Below are 22,079 nucleotides of genomic sequence, written 5' to 3' on the forward strand. Positions count from 1 at the left end.
TCCCTGAGCCAGGTCGCTTTACCCTACTTAATGCTAATTTTTTTGCGACGAGATTCACATGCACGTCACTTTCAAGCGTTGTTCCACTACAGCTGAACCTCGTTATAAGAGACACTGATGTAAGAGACAAATGGGTATAAGAGACACTATTGACCCACATGGTTGGCTGCCCTATCTTTCCCATTAAATCGACCTCTTTTATAACAGACATCGGATGTAGAAGATTGGTTATAAGGGACAAGTCATCCTTGAACTTTAATCAATAATCTCGCTTGTAACAGACATTTTAACTTCAGACGCAGTGCCACCAGTCACTAATTGCAGTTGCTTCCATCCTGGAAGCACAGGTGAATGACAGACGCCTGCAGTCACTATTTATTATAACTTCAGCAAACACACAGTGGTTCATTCAGTCAGCTATGAGATGACGATGAGAAGCCCTGCCAATGGAAATGCAACTTACAGAAGTGGTTGAAGCTTACTGCCATCTATTGGATGGAGTGCGATCGCACATGCGGGTTCTCCCACTCGCATAGCTCCCAATCAAGAAGCATCGCAGATGTTGAGTCCTGCAAGCATAATGAATAGCCTGAGCCCACAACAGAAGAAGCTGTGCGCTCTGCCTATTCATCAGGCTTGTGAACTCAACATGTACGATTCATCTTCCACAAACGAGGAAAGAAAAAAAAGCTTGCAGAATCGGTTGTAAAATACAGTGTAAATACAGTCATGAAGCAAACAAGATTCGGAACTGTTTCATAAATTCTGGGGGCCAAACATAAATTAGAATGGATCTTTTGCAACATGCTGTAGCGTTCTTTTGAGCTTATTTTAGTCATATGGTGCCCACATTGAACTAGGGTCTGATTAATAAGTGAAAAAATGGTTCCCTGCTTATAAGAGACATCTGATATAAGAGACAGAAACTGCTCCCCGGTACGTGTCTCTTATAAAGGGGTTCATCTGCCTTTTCACACGCACACCTTTCTTGCCCCCAAAACTTCTTCAGCAAAAACCAAGACACCGTCACAGATCCACACTTTCAGCTTTACCTGCAAGTTGCTGAAATAAATTGCAGCACAAGCGAGTGCCGTAGAACTCTGTGGTCTGCACAGACAGTTGATGGATGGCAACACAGACACAACATTAACGTGGTCAGCAGTGAATTTTATTTCTGATGTTAAGTGACCTGTGAATGATCCATGTAGTCAACAAAGCCAACGTGGCTGCAAATACATTAGAACAGAACAATTACATCAGCTCATCAGGCACACACTTCGTCTGACTAGCTGTGACCGGAACAATGGCCTAAACTTCCTCTCGACAGAACAACTCCATCCATTCACACTTCTCACTGCTTTGCCACTTATGCTGGGGAGTAGATTCCCAAGACAACACACGTGCTAAGTAAAAACATCCATATACAAAACTTGGTCACACAACTCTGTATGGCTTGATTGAAGTCAACAACAAGCAGAGAAAAAGATCTTGGAAGACAATTTACCGTAGCAATCACAAGCGCTATCACAGTGTGCTTATGGAAGACTTGGATGACCACAGTCGTGCTTATCCGAAACACATGAGCGGACTGCATTGCAGGGTAACACTGAAAGACTACTGCATGCAGACAGATGATGTGAAGTCAGATGCGGTAAATGCGGCGCGCATTCTCTCGGGTGATGTTCAGAATCCGTTCCACGGGAATTTTGCGAAGGCTCGCAAGACGTGTGGCCACATGAATCACCATGCCTGGGTGGGACTGTTTCAGCCTGCCTGACTCCTGCGGTACAACACGGAAAAAAAGTGTGGCTTCATGAAGTCATGCTATTCCAAATGTGCTTGCATTTTGGGAGGATCTGTTTTATGAAAAATCGGTTGCATCTCTGCACTTCATGCAAACAAACAGACACCCATTTCAGCTACTGTTTGCATATTTGCGGGATCTTATACACAATATATTCCGTCTCTGATCTCTGGAATGTATGCAACGTAAAAGCTTTGTAAAAGAACAATTTCATACACACGCTTTCTTACTCTTCATTTTTAACCTGCAGGTTATTAAAGAAGCTACTTGTAAAATGTTACAGTCCTACCAAACATATTTGCCGACCTACCCCACATTAGACTCCCTTTAATGGCCACTTTTGCCTACATTTCCCACTCCTTGTTTTCTCAAAACATTCTTTTTGCCACGAGACCAACTGTTCCACATAGCATTTTGGGATGTCCTGGCTAGATTAGCACAACACTTACTACAGTTAAAAGCTTATCAATTGGCCAGTGCTATAAGAGTGCAAAAGGTAACATTCGTTTGTACGATTAAAATGCGCTCAGCAGTTCACAGGACCACAGGTATATAAAGTACTTTATATACTTCAACTACCACATTTTAGTTACACTTTCCACTACCCTCTCTTTACATCCACTTTTCTCAGCGCCGTTTGCCCTAGCTGGCCTTGCATTGCTAAGACCAATCATCATCATCACTTTATCAAGAAAAATTTCATATTGTTGCAATTTTTGCAATGTTATACCTAAAGTTATACCTACAGTACAGTTGCACCCTCTGGTCCTTATAGAACATTGTGCTTTCGAATCGCCTAGTGCTTTCGAATCGGCGTGTATTGTTCTCCCCTTGCACTATTTTGAACTTTCACTAATTCAAACTCAGATGGCTTCCTCTAACAAGCTTTTACTACAATCAAAAATTCGTCACAGGGATATCGTGCAACATACAGCGCAACCTCAAACTTGAGTGAAATAGACACAGTAGTGCTTGCATACTTGTTCTTAATCACTACAGATGTTCACTTCAGACCAACCTACTCAGTTTGCCAAGAAGTGTTCACTGCGGCTAAAGATTAACAGAAAGGCGTAGGTAAAATAAAGTTCTAGTACTTCAAGCTGAGCTTAGGGGGGGGGACACTGCTCTTTAACTCTTTCGCTACCGCGCCTATCAAAATCGATCAATTTGATCGATACTTTTGGGAGCGCCTTTTCATAGCGTTCCAGGCGTTTCTCGAACAAGTAAAGCTGTTCGGAGTTAGATCAGAAAATGGCCTTTCAAAATCAGTTTTGTTTTCATTTTTGCAACGGAAACGTGATTTTTGACACGCTTTTGAATCACCTGGTTGTGGAAAAGGGGCGTGGTCATCGCGCCTCAAGGCTACCAACGAAGAATGCGTGCAACTCGTAATTACTCTGCACCAGCGCTTGTTTTTTGCTATCAGGGCGTGAATTGGGAACTAGCAAACGATTTTCAATCGTCAGGTTCACGCTCTGACAGTAATAATCCCAGAAATCGGCTGAAAATGTCAAGCAGTGCCTGGTTGCAAAGCTACTTTATGATTTTAGGCAGTTTTATTGCCTTTGCGCAAGTTGTCCTAAGTACTCTGGTAGTTCTACTTACCCCAGGACCATTCCCAAACAGTTTACAACAGTTTCGGTTTCGTTTCTGCATCGCGAAATTCATATTTAGCGCAACTACGCAGTTACCCAACTTCAAGGCTAACTGCCATGGCGCCTGAAGCGTCCGCGACTGATCCTCGAACAAAGCACGCCGCTCCTCATTTCCCCCCACCCTAACCCGATTTCTGCGATAAGAACTTCAGATGCAAGTCAAAAGGTCACACCCAGTCGCCAGATATCTGTTCCGCCGAGGACAGCGCTTCAAACCGGCCTTACACTGCCAGCTGTTCGCCTTCCAGTTTCGTTTTCATGCGAGGGTATATCCGGGTGTCTAATGTTGCTGCTTAGTTGAACTGTCTATTCGGACGGAGTCTCTGATAAGTTTTTGTACTGTTTCATTTGAAAAATGTTAGGTGGCGCTGCAATAGAGGAGGCTCGTTGTGCTGATCTTTTTTAGCGCGCGACTGCTACTCGGCCAAAGATCGCAGGGGACGATTCTAGCTCATCGTACCTCATTTTTGCGAGCAAGGCTACAATTGCGAGTAAGAAGATGATAATAAAGCTCAGCTTTATGTTTTGAGAGATAACTGACCGTGAACGACAACAAACATCAGCCACGGCGTTCCGTTTTCAACTTCATGCATGTTTTTTTCTGCATCGCGTGCTTGTCCCAAATATTGTGCTCGCTGTAAATGCAAAGTCAGCCATTGACAAGATGTTTTTACGTTATGTGGGGGCAAATTGGTGCCTCTGATAACGTCAAACCGCCAGATTTATTCCAAGGAACCACCCAAAATTGCACAGTTTGAATTAGAGGTTGGGCTTCACCGCATGACACGAGCACCGTGCGTGCTAACATTTTTTTTTTATATCTGAAAAACTGTTCCGCGCAAGTCGACATTTTTTTTAGGGTGTGTTTTTGAAATGTTTCCCTGCAAAATGTATATTCTAATTTTTTTCTACTACCGGTGGTTTGATATACACAACTCCTTTTTTATCATTTTCTTCGACAACTTGACAAAACTTTTGATTTTGATATTTTTTTTCACAACTATGATATATGAAAACCTTTAAAAAACTGGTGTTATTGGAAAGGCCGTTAAATATTCTGCATTTTGTGCTCCTGCAATTAGTGCCTAAATAATTTTTTAGCAGAAAAAAAAATGTTTTCTTGGACCCCCCAAAATTGGTCAATTTTCTGCGGTAGCGAAAGAGTTAAATAGATTCCTTTAATTTTCAAGTAAACTCTGTGAAACTTGTCAATCTTGCTGCTTTTTTTTCCCACTGATTTCAAATATGCCATTGTTTTACAGTTGGTCCATTAGTTCCCAAGACAATTAGGGGTATTTAGCCACTTTTGGTCAAACAATAGACAAGATGGTGTTGATCATAAAGCTGTAACCTGTTATGAACCCTGGTGAGTGCCATAAAAGAATCGGTTTTTTGACGCACCGCTTGGAACTAATTTTACAGCTCATTAATTGTTGGTGGCACCAGTGGCAAGGAACCATTTTGAGTGCCCATTTCAAACACCGAAGTTTAATGAGCTGTAAAATTAGTTCCAAGCGGTGCATCAAAAAAACCGATTCTCTTATGGCACTCACCAGGGTTCATAGTATTGGAAAATATACAGAGTACAGTTGTATGACTAACACTGCATTGTCTATTCCTCCAAAAAATGACTAATTATGTCTCATTATATTGGTAAGCAATTGATTGACTCAAAAAATGATTGCATATTTGAAGTCAGTAGAAAAAAGCAGCAAGACTAACAAGTATCGCAGAGTTTAACTAAACATTTAAAGGAAGCTGTTTGAAGAGCAGCGTCCCCCCGTAAACAATGATGCATGATGAAGCGCGCAAATTCGAAAGGAACGCACCCATTTGGGGAGGAAGTACGGGGAGTCCGTCTCCAGCAGCAGCCTGGTGAGCGGGATGTTCCTGGCGGCCTCAATGAGCGGGTCCCCGCTGACGCGCTCAAACGCCACGAGGGGCGTGAGGCCCAGGCAGAGGTTGGGGAAGGCGTCCAGCCACTGCTGCGCCTCCCGCCAGCCACCGGTGAAGCAGTGCCGGTGGATCGGGTAGTCCTCAGGCACCAGCTGCAAGCATGGCAGGGGCATTCAGGGGGCAAGAATAATAATGCCTGCCACGTGGCAAATCTGACGTCATTTAGAGCGAATGACATTGGCTGCAAATAGCCAGGCGCTACGCGAGAATACTTAACAACATCCAGTAATAGAATGAGTTTGGGGAACCTTCGCATTAGCCTCCTAACGAAATGAGCAGCCTCATCTGTGTCCAAAACCTACCAGAAAAATCAATATTTCCCCCTGCACGTTGTCCTATATACTATATATACAGGGTGTCCCAGCTATCATGCACCAAGATTAAAAAAAAAAAAGAGTAATGGCATAACTCGAAGAAAACCTAGTGCATAATGTTTGCAGTACTGTGGAGAAGCGGACAGTTTTTATTAATGACAGTTAATTGTAATCAATTATCTCACTCGAGAATCACTGTCCTAATCACTAAAGTGTCAATGAGGCGCTTGTACGTTACCCACGAGGGGCATCTAACTGCGATATTTTCAGCTATGAACTAATTGCGTACTCATTTATTCTGACTGATAAAGAAAACCTGCAAAATACGAAAAATACCACGTGACAGCGCTCCTGTGCACATCGTAAAGCAATGCCCTCAAACAGGCTACCTCCGAGTTAGCCAGAATGAAATAAACAAAAGTAAAAAGAAATGCAACCGAGTTTCTGCCTTATCAGCCACAGGCGTCTTGTGAAACTTGCTGCTGCGGCTCCTTCAATGCCTGCCATTATCAAGGTGATGTGCTGTTTCTTCAGGCGGGTGACAGGCGAAGCAGTTGCTTTCAATCAACTTATTTGGAGGCGCTGCTTTACGATGCGCGCGGGAGTGCCGTCACATGGTATTTTTCATATTTCACGGCTTTTCTTTATCAGTCAGAATAAATGAGTGCGCAATTAGTTCGTCGCCGAAAATACCGCAGTTAGATGCCCCTCGTGCATACCTACAAGTGCCTCATTGACAACTTTAGTGATTAGGACAGTGATTCTCCTCGAGTTAGATAATTAGTTACAATTAATTAACTCTCATTAACGAAAAAATTACCGACCGCTTCCCCACAGTACTGCAAACATTATGCACTAGGTTTTCTTCGAGTAACGCCACTGCTCTTTTTTAAAATCTCGGTGCATGATCACCCTGTATACAGAAAAAAATGGACGCCATCATGCCCTGCAAAAGTGGGTGCCTATACTCGGTGACAACTTAAGATAAGAACGGCACCGGAAGTTGCCGCTGTGCCTTATCACCGTAGCCGGATGGTTCTCCGCGCGGCGCAAGTAGGGCGTTACAAACGACTCCAGTGACGACAAACAAACTGCGTGAGACAAGGCAGACGATATCACGCATTCATAGCAAACCCCTTTCAAAATGCACGCGCACTGACGTCACAGGTCCGGCGCTTTGGTGGAGTGATACACCACATGAGGTGGTGCCGTTCTTGAGTTGTAACCGAGTATAGTGCAGCTGTTGTAAACCACTACACAATGCTGACGGGGGAGGGTATGTAATGTTCCTCGTTGTCTCGGCGGGCTTGCCGCCTGCACTCGGCTTCTCTGGCGGCAAATGCTGGGTCCTGACGTATGCGCTCGGTGTCTTGGGCGAGAACTGCTGGGTTCTGCCAAGCCAGACGCATGTGATAGCCCTCAAACGATGCAACTCCCCTTTCCCCTTCGAGAGCAGCTAGCTGCAAGCGTAATCTTTACCAGAACACATGCGGGACGGGGTTCCCATTGTTCACGGGCACTGCACCTTATCCATTATACAGTTTCGATGCTCGTTTTGTGGGGTTTTTTTCCTTTACATGAACACTGAGCTCTATGCTGCACACCTGATTAGCCCGATGCAGCATGCGCCCGGTGTCTTGGGAAAGAACTGCTGGGCCCTGCCTGGGTGTTTTGTTTGGGAGACGAAATTGCTAACAGCTTCTTTGTAAAGAAATACAGATTTGTTACTAGTATTATTGGCTTGTGAATGTTACCTAAAACAGAGCCATACTGTCATTTAAGAAGCAAATTCATTTTGTTAAAAAAAAGTAAAAGGTTTTACTAAAAAACATTACAGATGCATTTACAATATCACATTGCAATTTTTCCAGTTTCCCAATTATCAAACAACATTACTTTGCTATGTAGATTCGCACGGCCAAACCGAATGCCCTTTGTAGCTAATGTCATTCACTCTAAATGCAATTAGATTTGTTGTGTAACAGGGGCGTAAGCATGAAGTCAAACTTGGGTGGCAGGGCAGTATTGAAACTCTCCCCACAATCTTAAAAGACATGCGTTCACGTTTCTGATGGTCATCAGCCATAATAGGACTGCACACCCTGTATTCAGCCAAAAATAAACCATGGAGAAAAAAGACAAACGACAACAGTGCTGGTGTCATCCCCCTTTTTCATCCGTGTTTCAGTATGTGCTTAATTTTCAGTGGCGAATGTTCATTAACTAGCTTGGCTCTCCATTTTTCTTAAGAGGCGACCTTTCATCCCAGTGTCCACATTGGCTACAAGGTAGCAGCATTGCCGCAAGAGCAATGGACTGCTGATTGCGCATCTCCCAAACTACATATTTGAACGTGTCGTGGGACAAACTGCAATCACTTGTGAAATCGTTTCTCTCTTCTATGCTGAAATTCGCAGCGTCACAATCAGTGCGGTCATCCCCATGTGGTTATTCTTCTCCCTGTCTTGGGAGTTATGCAAAGTTTTGCATCATTTCCGAATGCTTCGAGAAGCATGTGTACCCGCACGTGCTTGTCAAGAACCTCAAGGAACGAGCTGAGAAGTAGGAAAAGAAACCACCACCATCATCATCAGCCTATTTGTGTCCACTGTAGGACGTACGCCTGATAAAAATTCACGGGCCGAGATTGGATTTGGATAATTGGGGTTACGGCCTTTGCTCTGATGATGAATGAAATGACGATGGACGAAATTGCCAAGAGGGTCCCCACCTCCTTCATGATCCTGATGGTGTCCGGCGTGGCGTCGCGCGAGTGGATCACCAGGGGCAGCTTGCGGTTGAGCGCCAACTGCAGCTGCCTCCGGAAGACCTCCTGCTGTGTGTCGTGGTCACACGCGTTCCTGCACAGTAGGAACACAGAAAGAAGTTGCATGATGCCTGAAGCGGGAATGTGCAACAGAAAAAAGAACACTTCAAAAATTAAAAAAAAAAAAAAAAAAACTCGGGGTTAAGCAATTTTTTTTTTTAATTTGCCACATCTAAAGTCCTAGAATAAAATGACAGGTGAAAAGTGTCCAGAAACGTGTATACACATACGTGCATCATTTACACCGCATTTATAAGCCAATACGGAGGTGTGGTGCAGAGTTAGCTAAAGAAAAACACTTCCTCGTAAGTTAACCTTAGAAGAAGTGCAACAGGGTTTCGAGTGGGATGAGCTGATTAATGTCGGTACAAAACAGCTGGCAGGAAAAAATTACGGGGACACTTAAGCGCAGCCTATGATGCGATTGCAAAAGCACAAGTGTCCAACTGCAGAATGCGCACGTGTCAACTCATTACTACCACCATCCTCCACCTTTTGTGTTTCTTTTTTCTATTAGTTACTGTGACTCAGCACAAACCTGCACTCGCATCGCCAAGCCATGACGACATTCACGAGGGACATCCTTTGCTAACTGCTTAATGCTAACTTTGAAATTAGCATGCGCATGTGATGCTGCACCACGTGGCAGTCTGCAACACGTACTGTTCATCCAGCGGCCGTGCACAGGCCCTTGAATGTCGAGCGTGCAAAGCCTGCTCACATGTACGCAAATAGGCACGCATTTATGACCCCCCCTCAGAAAAACGGCAGCCGATCTTCCCCTGCAACTGACGTCGACTGCATGAAAGTCAGCAAGCAAGAGAGCAAGCGAGCCGACCAGTGTTCCCAACATGTTGCACGCAGATCTATCCTTGCTCAATCCTGCAAATGACCCTCCTGGTTTATCTCAGCAAAAGACTGGCCTTGAAATGTCCGGCCAATCCGCCGCAGTGGTATGCATCACAAGGGAGCATGCAATTTTTTTACCACTGGAGTTTCCTGTTGCGGTGAAATCTACCAAGCCACAATGAATTTCTCCTCTGCCTCCATGAACAGATGCTAGGCCACTTGCACAAAAAAAAAAAAAAAAAAGGAAAATGAAAATGAAAAAACAAGGGCCAAGTGATTTTAATGCTCAAGGGTTGGATCCTCAAAGCTTGAAAACTGGCAAGGGCGTCTTGTTTTTCACCCTTGCGCGCTAAAGGTGCCCGCACATGTACACACACACATTCGAAGACAGGTTGGCTACCGCTGAAGGCACTTGGCACCTACAAACTCGCACGTCAAGTGCCTGCAATCAAAGCATCTGAATGACCATTTCCTAACCGATCAAGCACAGAGAAGAATCAGGGGTTGGCCAGCAGCGGCAGCACTCACTTGTACGAGTAGTCGAGGCCGATCTCGCCCAGTGCAACCACACTACGGTGCTCGAGGGCGCGGATGAGGTACTCTTCCACCTCACTGTTGTACTCCCAAGCCATGTGCGGGTGGCAGCCGTACGCCCCCCACACGCCGTCTTCGTCCAGATACTCGTTCTTCACAGAGTACTGCGGGGAAAGCACGCACGCCAACGTTTAACCATAAGGAGATAGTAATGAGAAACCACTAAATGCTCCATTACGTGAAAGTCCGGCATCGGTGCGACCACCCGATGGTTCCGAAAACAGGCAATGGCGCAGAGAGAGGACAAGTACACAAAAGGAAAATGGGTGAATTGGGGTATGGGGTTCCCTTTTCTTTCAATACCCCTTCCCTTTTCCACTCTTCCCCATTCTAAACCTCTACCCTACGTTCCCTCCCCTCCCATCGTCATCCGTGCTCTACCCTTCCCCCTCTCCTGTTCACCTCACCCTCTTCCACATATTCCCCCTCATATCCCATCCCTCAGCTCATTCCCCTCACAATCACCCTTTTCTCCTCCCCCCCTTCCACTCCAATTCACGTTATTGTTTTCATTTACCAATTCCCGCCTCTCCCCCTCAAATGAGAAACGAGTGCTGCACAGTAGTCCTACATCAATTACATCATGGTCAACCTGACTGCTATGACACTAGCACCCTAGACTCCTTTGAACAAGGGCCTTATCTGGAAGAAAAACCATGCACCCTCATACTGCAACTCATCCAAGGGAGTTCACTGCAGTTTCGAGCACAGGATACACTGCTCTCCCCACAGAAGTGTCAACTATGTTGATTTCAAGTCGGCGTGAGCTATAACTAAGGTGTTCACCGTTGCTCCTAGTTCTAGCTAGCGTCACTAAATAAGCTACGCTTAAGAGTACCACCATCGTGCACCCGAAAGCGTCTGGGGGCCATTTCGTTTCTGGCTTGCAGTGTTGCCATCTCTCCCAACGAAACCGCCGCTGGCTGTGACCGGCCACTCTAGCGTCCGCACAGCAGAGAGAGAGAGAGAGACAGAGAGGAGAGGCGCCCAGAAACAAAATGGCTGCACCCATATGTAAACAAATATCACGTGGTGCCGACCAACCAATGAAAATCCTGGAGGCACATAACAATGAGAGAAAAGAGTGCCGGTACTCTAAAAGCCTTTGTTTAGTAACACTAGTTCTAGCAACAGTAACATTTCATTTCGAAAGTAGAAAGTCACCCCATTGCACCGTAAAACATTCAAGCACTGTGTTTTCTCTGATGTCAGCCCTGCAAGCCAGGTTTTCTCATTTGTTTCAGTTTGCCACTAACGCCGGCACATTTATCTGGTTCACAGAAACTGAGCCAGAATTAGCAAGCTAATGTATGAATCAATGATAATCTTTCATAGTTTAAATTTTCATTTATTAAACAGCACTGGCATCAGTCCTGGCTGCACTGTGGAAGTCAGCAGAAAGAGAAGCTACAGGACAGCACTTCTTATGGGTTGTGAATGTCCAGGCCTGAGACACCATGCATTCACCTCACATCGCCAAAGGGCTTTGTAATCTTGTCAATGGAGATTATTTGCTTTGACATCCACTACCTTAAGTTTGAATGTCTTTGATCTTTCTTAACGTATTGGGCCACTGCTCATTCCCGAGTTGACGAGTGCGGTGATTTTCGCCACTTGCCTATACTTTCTGCTCTTATCTGTTTGTCTATATCTCTGTTCCACTTGTCTATACTCTCTCTGTACTGTATTCTTCTGCTCCCTTTATCTGGAATGCCTCATGCTATCAAACACCTCCGAAGGAGCCACCAGTTTAGCTCGCATTATAGAACGCCTTGTGACATGGAATGCTTCCGACAGAAATGTTGAGTTACGGGTGCCAGCTTTCTTGCTCAATGAACCATTCAAGGCTTTCGCCTTAAAAAAAGGCCTGAGAATGTACCTCCTAGCACTGCCATTGTTCCTTTACACTTGAACACCCCTTCATCATCTGCGTGCACCCTTAGTCCAAAAGAAAATCCGAGATGCTTTGTTACAGCAAAACATGCTGCAGCAGCAGAACCACAGGCTGACCCCCACCTAGCGATCGTACCTGCTTGAAGCTGGACGGGTTGCAGAAGTTTGCGACACAGCCCTCGTAGCAGTCTGGGAAGGTGTCGCGGTGCTCGAGCTTGAACTTGGCAAACGTCCCACGGTGCCCCAACTTGTTAAAGATGAAGTCCAGGTGGCAGTGTGTGTCCAACACTCCACCTCCGCTCGCCAAATCCTCGTTGGAGATCGAGTACGGCCAGTCCTTGGCCGGTGGCGTGGCAACAAACAAGTTTGTCGACAGCCTCTCCACCAAGCAGGAATTCCGTGGTGCCCAGGAGCTGTGTCGGCGTTGAGGCACCACCATTCGTTCAGGGGGGCCAAGCCTGTTGTTGTACCGGATGACCATGTCTGGGGCACAGTCCTCGTCGATGCCCTCCTCTTGGTGCCGGGATGCCGCTGTCTCAGAGGACGTGGCGATTCCCTGGGAAGATGGCGTCCAGGAGCTGTGTCGGCGCTGGGATGCCATCATCCGAGGAGGCTGGACAATTCTGTCACTACACCACGGCACTGCATCCGGCCTGTTGCCAACACTTCCCTCTTGAGAGTGGGAGCCAGCTGATGTGGCTGTCTCAGGTGACAGTGGTTCCGTGGTTCTCTGGGAAGCTGGAGCCCAGGGGCTGGGTCGATGCTGGGCCATCATCCGGGGAGGCAGGACAGTTCTGTCACTGCATCGCAGCGCTGAGTCCGGGGCGCTGTCGTCGCTGGCTTCCTGGTAGAGTGCGGGGGTGGCATCCCTCGAGGTGTTCGTGATAAGGGACATCGTCAGTTCCAACTCAGACGGCGGGCAGGCACTGCTGGAGGGTGGCTCCCAGTTGTTCTGCTGGCGCCGAGTCACCTCAGATAAAAAGCGATCGTGCCACGGGTTGGGCCCGTCAGAGTGGGCCGAGAAGTCTGGGCCACTGTCCTCCCGACGCCGCCATGAGCCGGGCGTGTTTGGGACGTGCGAAGTCCTGGTAGCTTGGAAGGGTAGCCTGCGAGGTGCACCCCGATTGCGCTGAGTGAACTGAGGTGGAGGCCCAAGCTTGTTGTTGTATCGCACCACCAGGTCAGGGCTGTCGTCCTGCAGGCTCGGCGACACTTCCGAGGCAGGGGAGCCGGGCGACTTTGGCGGCAAGTTCTTCGACTGAGTGGCTGTTGTGGCACAGCTGGGAGTCTTTGAGCCATTCTGCTGCTTCTGTGGCGTGCCACCGGCAGGCCTGGCCACCCGGGTTTTGAAAACGATGTCCGGAGTGCTGTCCATTGGATGGCAGGCGAGCAACTCAATGGTGCTTGTGTCAGCGTAGCTGTCCTGCAGACAAAAGAAGCCATCATTAGGTGTCGGGAAGCACAGAAGGTGAAACAGACTGTTTGGGTCAGCTGGTACACCGCCCCGAAAAGAAGTTGCACTGCAAAGGTGTTCAATAGCCTTGAAAGGACAAAGCCGACAGCCAAGCACACAATCGCTTTGCTCCCAGTTGTCCCATTCAGTCTCTAACAAGCCTTTGCATTGCAACTTTTGTCAGATAGGTGTGATAATGATATTAGTGAGGGGCGGGGGAGATTAGCACTGAACGGAGCCACAGTTGTTAGGTGTGAAGAAGAGGTGCAGCCTTTAGTGACAAGATATGCACATCATTGAGTAGGCACGGTTTGAAATGTAGCTTAAATTAGAGTTGAACATCTACATGGATGCTACCAGGTTGAGCCCACATTAGGAAGTCTTGCCCAGCCAGAGAGTTTATTTCTGTCCTCAGGGATTTTGTTGTGTCTGTTTTGTGGGAACAGTGAATTAAAAAGGTGCAGTACACTATCATTAAGGGCTGAGACACCATCACAACACAGGTTGGTGCAAGGCTTATTAAAGCTCAGTGCACAGTCTCAAAGCTAGTAAGTTGTCCACTAAACACACTGAAAGAAAAGTTTGGGTTATTCATAAGAGCCAGAGAGAGATGTTGAATGTCACACTTAACACAGATTAGAGGGGGTGTGAAACACAGCTCAGATTAAGAAATATGTGAGGTCAGGACACACAATGCTAAGTAACGACAAAAAGCCAATGCTACTAGCAGCAGCATGGCCACAGAGAAACGAAGCAAGACCCAGGCATACATTTCGCGGGAAAACGCAAGATGAAGCAAGTTTCCTGAAACAAAGATTCGCCGCTGGCTCTGCGACTTTTGTTTGTAAGGCAGAGGAATGGGAAAAAGTATGACGGCAAAAGTAGAGTTGTCCGACACAAAGCAGGAGCAAGATGAAGTCACCAAACTTTGTAAAGCAGAGGAATTGGAAAAAAGCATGAGAGCAAAAGTAGAGTTGTTAGACACAAGGCAGGAGCAAGAGGAAGTCACCACGAGAAGCTTTGACGTTTTGCAGTGAACTTCCAACCGGCGACAATTGCAAAGGCAATTATATGACCACCTTTACCATTAGTCTGGTCCTTATGCAGTGAGACACACACTTTCTCACACTTCACTTACAGGCAAGTTTTGTTACCAGAAAGTACAAATTTGCCTTAGATTCCCATTCTCAACAAGGTGAATTTTAAGGACAGCTACTCTTAACAAGAGCTTTTTTTTTTTTTTTTGTATAACAGCATCTCAGTTCTCCCTGCGCGAAGCCATTCACACAGCTCCATACCTTGTCTCGCTCCTCACAGCCCATTCTGTACACGCTGGGTCCGTGATACTGGAGGCCACCTCGGAAGACGTGCCTTTCTCTCTGCGGACCATGAGGCCAACTTTCTTCAGAACTTGCACGACTCCTCTTCACCGAGGGTGACAGAAGACTGTCTTCCGGGACCCTCTTCGCAGGAGCTGCCACCTGGTTGCCTTCTTGAGGCAGCGCCATGAATTGATTGTAGAGAGGAAGCGACCAAGCTTCCGGCAACAAACTTTCCATGCTGAGGTCCTCCTGAGACCGGCAGTGACGCCTCAGCTCAGCGTTACTGTCCATTGAAGGGGAAGATCCCGAGTCACCGCTGTTGTCCAAAGCGGAGTTGTTATAATCGTCCTGAGCAAGGCTTTGTTGGCGAGTCAGGTTGCCACTCGGAGTCGCAGGCTGAGTGTCGCTCAAAGTGCAGACGCCGTCCTGAACCAGAGTTGGGGAGTAGGCAACGGTCAACTTGCCGGAAGGCAATGAGGCGCTCACAGTAGGCTCGCAACTGCCTGCCGTGGTAGGGGAGTTGGAGGCCTGCGCTCCGGTGCAGCTATCGTCCTGTACGCAAGGCGTGTCCTCCGACCTTTGGGACTTGAGCCTACCCATGCCACACACCTGCGCAGATTTGGCGTGACAATTACCGCCACGTCTCCTGGAAGTGCTCTCACTTTGGGAAGGTGTGTCATTGCAGACATATCTCGTTTAACAACGTATCTTCTAATTCCGGGAAATGTAGGCTGATGCTGCTTACAGTCACGCACTGCTGAACACGAAGCTGCAGTAAAGGTATTAGAAGTTGCTGGGGTAAAAACTGGTGCCGCGACAAGTTGACACTAGTTCTGTCTTTACAGGCGCAGAAGCAGCCGTGCAGGATGACCCGTTTCAAAGGACTGAGTTTGCGGTACACAACTGCGGAGGGCAATAAATGAACCTATATAATCACTAGTTGTAAGCCTCCAGCACGCAATCGAAGGTATATGCGTGCATACGAATATTTCATTCATTCGAACGTTTTATGCGCCGAGCGGCAACAACGACCGGCTGAACCAAATGAAAGCTTGACGCCTTTGCAGTTTCTCATCAAAAATAAGGAACGATGCTCACAAGACCAATACCTTCACGTCGAGAAAACGCGCCTCGGTAACCATTATAAGCGAACGCAGCACTGATTGTTTTCGGTGACAGACGCACCTTCCTCGTGCAGAAAGTTAGGCACAGGGAAATTACGCAGCGCAGCTCATGAGAATACATTCAAAAATTTTTAAGAGCATGGAAAACGTTAACTGCACGGCTACCGGAGTTCTTTTTAATTCTAGGAAGCTCGGCAGATATAGCCTGATGCAATGACAGCACGCCTCGACCCGTCATGGAAGAAAACAGCTGCTAAAAAGTTCGTCACACTCAAAACGCCATAACGTAAACTCAAGCAATGAATAAGCCATGAGTGAGTCACCGTACACTCGTTTAACACAAACGTGGATTAACTGGTTCGCGGTTTTCATCTCCGCTAAGCAAAGTGACGCGAGAACGGCGTCTCCCGTAATAAAGTGCAGTCACATTTCCAAACAACTTTGTCATTAACTCAGAGAGGGCAAGCTTGTACTCACAAAAGACCGGTTTGATGAGCAACGGTTGCGACGATTCAAAGGTGACGCGTCGCGTCAGAATGACAGCACGAAACGTCGAAGCGAACCAACAGAACAGAACTGCCGCGCACGTTGGGCACGTTTTTGGTGCCGGCCTTGTTAGCAACGTTGCAGAAACTCGACACCAGGGGGCTGCCATGCAGCAGCCAATCACAGACGACCATTTCAAAAATGTCTAGTTCCCGCCATATTTTTTCGCGGGCTCGCGAAGTTGTAATCACTGGGGGGTTATCCTGCCTTACGGAAATTGACAGCTCAGTGTTCACGGCCTCTCGAAAAGGGGGAGAATGTGGTGGCCGTGGCCAGCTGCTCGGCGTACATCATGGAGGGGAAGAAGCTCACTACCTTCCACCTAGTAAATCCTACGTACTTTCCCGTTCCTACTTCCAGCTAAACCTGCTGCGTCTTGCCTCCTACGGTTAACCCGCGGCTTGCAGCACGCCTGGTCGTGTGGTGTTCCAGATGTTCTCGAGGACTTTTCCCGGCAGGTCATCGGAAGGAAGAGTCGTACTTGACCTTGAGCGGAACGTGATATGCTGTGTCACGCTCTTCGCTTTTTTGAGGCGAACTCCTTATATCTCTACGTTTCATGGAACGCGTGAGATACAAAAAATCGTTGTGACGCACTCAGAATCGCGCAGAATAATCAATGCGTGAGCCGTCTTGAGAGGTGAAGGTACCGGCGGGAGCAAACAGGTAGCTCTTGACAAGCGAGCTTCGGAGGGCGCTGTCCACGAGGCTTGTCTAGGCTTGTCAAGTAGTGTCGGGGAGTCAACAGAAAGGCCTACGTCCAACTAGACTTTCGCCTTCACGATCTTACAAAGTTCTTAGCATTCCATTTATATATTTAAAGCGAAGCTTTATATGGCTAAGGGTCCGTGCACGAATTCCTGTTCGCGAATAGCTCTATAAAACACCTATCCTGTTCTATGGAAACTTTCTTAACAAAGAATATATAAAAGGTGGCCGCTAAGACGACTAAAGCATTACACCGGGTTTCATTTTACAGGGCATTGCGGGAGGAGGACGTACGGTTACAGGAAGCGGCTGTAACTAGTTTTATCAAGACTTTCCGAATAAAGATTCAAAACGATAAAGATTAATGAATAAAGATATGGAAATTAGCCGATAAGATTACTATATTATCAAGTTTCATTTATTTGCCATGATTACCTCACAGCGAAGTTGTAAACGTTAAAGTAAGATCACGCCTGCTGTCAATTAATGAATGGGCATGCCTATAGGAGGTGTGTGTGTTTGTGACTTGTTTTACCGAACTTTTTCAACAACAATTATACGAAAATCAGCCGCTAGTACAGCTCTCTCATTATAGTCCACGTTTCATTTACGTGCCATGTCCACATGGTTCACCATAATAAGTTCATACCTGTGATCAAAATTCTGTGTCAGTTCTGTGTCAACATATAGCCACGACTGCTGAACAGATTCGCCAGTCATCCACCTTCACCGAGTATAATGGGCTTATGACTTTTTTTTTTTTCTGGGGGGGGACGTGTGTTGTGGTCGTCCTCTTCTTGTCTGTGTTACTTCTCATAGGGGTACGTGAGTGACTATGTTGCGTTCATTCTCTTTGCTTCGATTTCTGTTTTGCACACGGAATCCACGAAAAAAAAACGACTAACGGGAGGCCATATCTTCGCTGTAAAAGTTGCCCACTCTTCTACCTCGAGAGATGTAATGGCGGAAGCCGATGGGGCACCCCATCGTGCAAAGCTGCTTTGAGTCATGCATGGCCTCATGTCCGAGCAGCTATATACACTCCTTACCGCTGTTGCTGGATGTCGTGTCGTAACGAGTACTTTATATTAGGGGCGAAGCCCCTTGGGGGCTGCGGCTGTTGGCGTCTCCTGCCGTCGTCGTCGTCTCATGTAGTCACGGTACTATAAAACACCGGGACACTCGTTTACGCCTCGCGATAGAGAGCGCCGTGCTTCAAAGACAGGAGGCTTTTACAGCAAAGCTGTATACCTCTACCCCTCAAAGGTTTCGTTTCCGTTGGCAAAAACGACAAGGTGTTAAGAATACACTTAAACACTGCATGCTTCGCCCTTCCCAACGTTTCACGTTAGTGGAGATGGCCCTGGATTTTTTTTACTACGATTCCAATCCCCCAAGTCTCATCATTACGCAGAAACTAGCGTTCTTATGTGCTGCTCTCCAAATTAAGGTGCCTCGCTACGCGAACACCTTTCAAGGGAGCGACGAGCTTGGCGGGTGTTTGGGCAGCACGACGCCTACGCGTTGCTTCTGACCGCGAAGCCATTTATCTGTTGGTGTGGTGACAGAAATTTTGTACCGCACACATTGCAGGCAAATAGAGACGCACAGAGCGGGTATTTTGCTAGGTCCGACGTCCTCCAAGCTGGCGACGCCGTCTCCGCTGCTGCGCTGCCCGAGTTCTGTCGTCGCTTCGGAGCTGCAGGCGGACGTGTTTTTTCGCGCTCCTCCGCTTCGGTGGGACTTCGGGTCGGCGGCCTGTTGTCCACGCGGGCCGTCGCCCTGGATTTGGGTGTGCCCCGGCTTTCGCTGTGCTGGTGTGGGCCGTCGAGTGCCAGCTCGCTCCCGCTCCTGAGTACCCGTCTGCTGGCTGCATTCCATTACAGCGATCTCCTAAGTGGTCGGAACCGCCGCAGATGTCGCTCCTCGGCGCTTCGCCCTTCCCGTCGAGGATTCTCGTCTCTCGGACGCAGCATGACGCCAGCCAGCAGTGTTCGATGTGTGTGGTGGGCGACCAAATCGACCACAGCGGAACTACTCTTCTCTACTCTTGTTTTAATTTCCTCTATCCTATCCTATTTCCCCCACTATTCCCACCCTCGGACTGGGTTGAATGCAGGTGAGCTCTCCTGAGAGCTCAATAATGTCCCCAGTCTATTTCTTGATGCGCTCGCACCGACGAAGTGCAATTTAGGTGTCACCTCTACCCGCGCCGCGCCTGGCGACCTTCGGCGAGCACGCGCTGTACTGATGTAAAACAGGGAAACAGCAGCGGTGGTAGCCGAAGCGTGGCTTTGGCCATAAAAAATTGTTTTACCATCTGTATACGAGGCTTGTTCGCATACAAGTCTAGGAACAAGTATACTTATTGCAGAAATGCAATTTCCAGAAAGGCACAAAGCTGCATGTTAAATAATTCACTGTTTTAAATAAAGCCTTCGATAATTTGAAGAATGTTTTAAATGATTCACTATCCGTATTACATCAAATATTGCGGAAGTGACCATGCATGTTTCCCCCGATATGTTGCCAGTGACTTCAGAACTTTCCTGCAATTTAAATTTGCTTAGGCACATCTGCAGTGCGTCAGATTACATCGTGGTCAACCTGACACCATTACCAACCACACTGACACCTCAAACCCTCCCGAACACGGGCCTCATCTGGACAGAAACCAGTATGAAATGCGAATGAATTGTATGAGAATTCGTTAGACAATTTTGTATAGGGGATGATCAATTTTGTATAGAGGTCATGCTCAATGGATGAGCACGTCCTGGTTGGATATGTCCTGGTTCGAAAACAACGTGAACGGTAACTGAAGTGTCCACCGTCGCAGTAAAGAACAGCTCCTGCAGTACTGAGACAATTACGTCTTGTCCCAAAAATATGCACTAAGGTCACCCCATTGCACCCACGCGCACAGTTGGAAACAGTTCGACACTACGTTCCGGCGTTCCCCTGTGTTCGGGTATACACTCGAACACAGGGAAAATTGCGCATCGGGATTAGGAAGTTAATGTGTGAACCGACGGTATTCATTTCTTGTTCTGATTTTAATTTAATTTAAGCTGCCACCATTGAAAGTGGAAAGCATCATAATAAAAACTGTGGTTGATTCCTCTGTCATAGGAATCGGTAAAACACGAAAGTGAAATGTGCAGCGAAATCTGAAGATGAGCATGATGTGCGGGTCGGCGGATACTAGGCGAGTGACGTCCTGCTGGCGGGTCGCTTCGGCAAAGGGGTACTGGCGTCATTTCCGTGGTGGATATGACGTCAGTGAAATCTTGGGGTACCACGGCATAAAACACTTTTTCGTTAAAATGTAAAACCCGAAAACGAACAACCCTAAGTATAACGTACTCTTTAGTACTAAAGGTTGCTTCCCCGCAAGAAGGCCCTGTGTGCCGGGGTGCACCCTTTACAGGCCGCTTGCTTCGTTGTACTGGCGTCATTTGCGTGACGGATATGACGTCAGTGAAATCTTGGTGTATCCCGGAATAAAACATTTTCGTGTTAAAATATTTCCGGGAAGGTGCCTCGTTGCATTGCCACTGCTCCATTGTATATAGGATGCCTTCAATTTCACGAGCACCTTAGCCCAAAAGAATTTCCGTGGTGGTTTGTTAGTGAAATGTGCGGTCACAAAGAGCAGCGGACGCTGAACTAAGAGTCTTACCTGCTTTAAGTTTGCCGGTTCACGTGAGTTTTCAGTGCAGCCCCCGTGGCAGTCTGGGAGGGTGTCCCGCTGCTCATGATGGAAATTGGTAGACTCCTTTTGGAGTCGCCCCTTGCAGTCCGCGTCCAGCAAGTTCCCTCCCTTGACCGGGTCCTCTCTGGAGAGCTGCTTGGCAGCTGGCGTGGCTACTGAAGAGTCCGTCAACGCTACCTCCACCAAGCAGGGGGGCCGTGGGGCCCTAAAGCCTTTCCGGCGCTGCGCCATCATTCGGGGAAGGGGACCAAGTCTGTTGTTGTATCGCACCACCATGACCGGGGCATCGTCATCGCTGCCCTCGTCTTGGTAGCGGGAGCTTGCGTATGCCTCTGTCTTAGAAGGCAAAGATGAAGCCCAGGACCTGTGTCTTTGGTCAGCCGTCATCCCAGAACACAGCACCGGTATGCCCTGGGGGCTGTCAGTGCCCGTTTGACCGTTGGAGCCACCCGATGTTTTCTTAGACGAGGGTGGTTCGATTAGTTTGGGGGAAGCCGCAGCCTGGGATCTGTATCGGTGATCGTGAAGTGCGGGGATAGCATCTCCCTGCTGGCGGCTAGCTCTGGAGGGGTTCGGGGAGGACGTCGGCAGTTTCGTTCCGGACGACGAACAGGAAGAGCGGAAGGGTGACTTCCAGTTGTTTTGATGGCGTCTGGTTGTCCCCGACGGAAGGCAGTCTTTCCCCTTGTTGGCCCGGTCATTGGAGTGGGCTGAGGAGTCCGGGCGTTGCCACGAGTCGGTCATGCTAGGGGTGTTTGCGGTCCTCGGTGCCGTCTTGAGGTGGGTGCTGGTGGTGGTATGAAACGGCAGTGCACGGGGCGGACCGCGATGGCGATGGGTGTATGGATTTGGAGCGCCAAGCTTGTTGTTTATTCGAACCACGAGGGGAGGGCAGTCGTCATCCTCCTGAAGGCTCTGCGCCGCGTCAGAAGCGGAGGAGCCGGGTGACTTTGGCGGCAAGTTCTCAGAGTGAGTGACCGTGGCTTGGTAAGGCATCTTCCGACCGCTTTACTGGTTTTGCGGCGTAGTCACAGGTAGGCCTGCGCACCACGGGGCGGAGGTGGTTACTCGAAATGGAATGTCCGGAATGCTGTCCACTGGATGGAAGTTGAACTCAGGGGCGCAGGAGTCGTCGTCAATGTTCTGCGGACAAACGCAGCCATCATTAGGTGCCGGGAAGCATGGTGGGAGGAGCAGATACTTTCGGTAAGTTGGTACATCATAAATGAAAAAGAATTGCACTTCGAAGGTTTATAATAGCCCAAGAGGACAACACAGACCGCCAAGTGCACAATCGCGTCGCCGTTTTTTGGTCTCAT

At 47.8% G+C, this 22,079-nt stretch overlaps 1 protein-coding gene across 1 annotated transcript; it reads right to left on the reverse strand.

Moving 5' to 3' along the window:
- Positions 1-1,146: 1,146 nt before the first annotated feature.
- Positions 1,147-16,414, reverse strand: LOC144153895 (uncharacterized). The gene is made up of 7 exons (XM_077685648.1): positions 16,269-16,414; positions 14,644-15,276; positions 12,029-13,315; positions 9,934-10,103; positions 8,461-8,590; positions 5,289-5,507; positions 1,147-1,780 (listed from the first exon to the last, which is right to left on the reverse strand). The coding sequence occupies exons 2-7, from the start codon at positions 15,265-15,267 to the stop codon at positions 1,643-1,645; spliced, it is 2,568 nt and encodes an 855-aa protein (XP_077541774.1). The 5' UTR covers positions 15,268-15,276; positions 16,269-16,414; the 3' UTR covers positions 1,147-1,642.
- Between the last annotated feature and the right edge of the window lie 5,665 nt (positions 16,415-22,079).

The sequence above is a fragment of the Haemaphysalis longicornis genome, unplaced genomic scaffold, assembly GCF_048455015.1.
Source record: "Haemaphysalis longicornis isolate Haplotype H1 unplaced genomic scaffold, Haemaphysalis longicornis Haplotype H1 scaffold_9, whole genome shotgun sequence".
Taxonomy (NCBI): Eukaryota; Metazoa; Arthropoda; class Arachnida; order Ixodida; family Ixodidae; genus Haemaphysalis; species Haemaphysalis longicornis.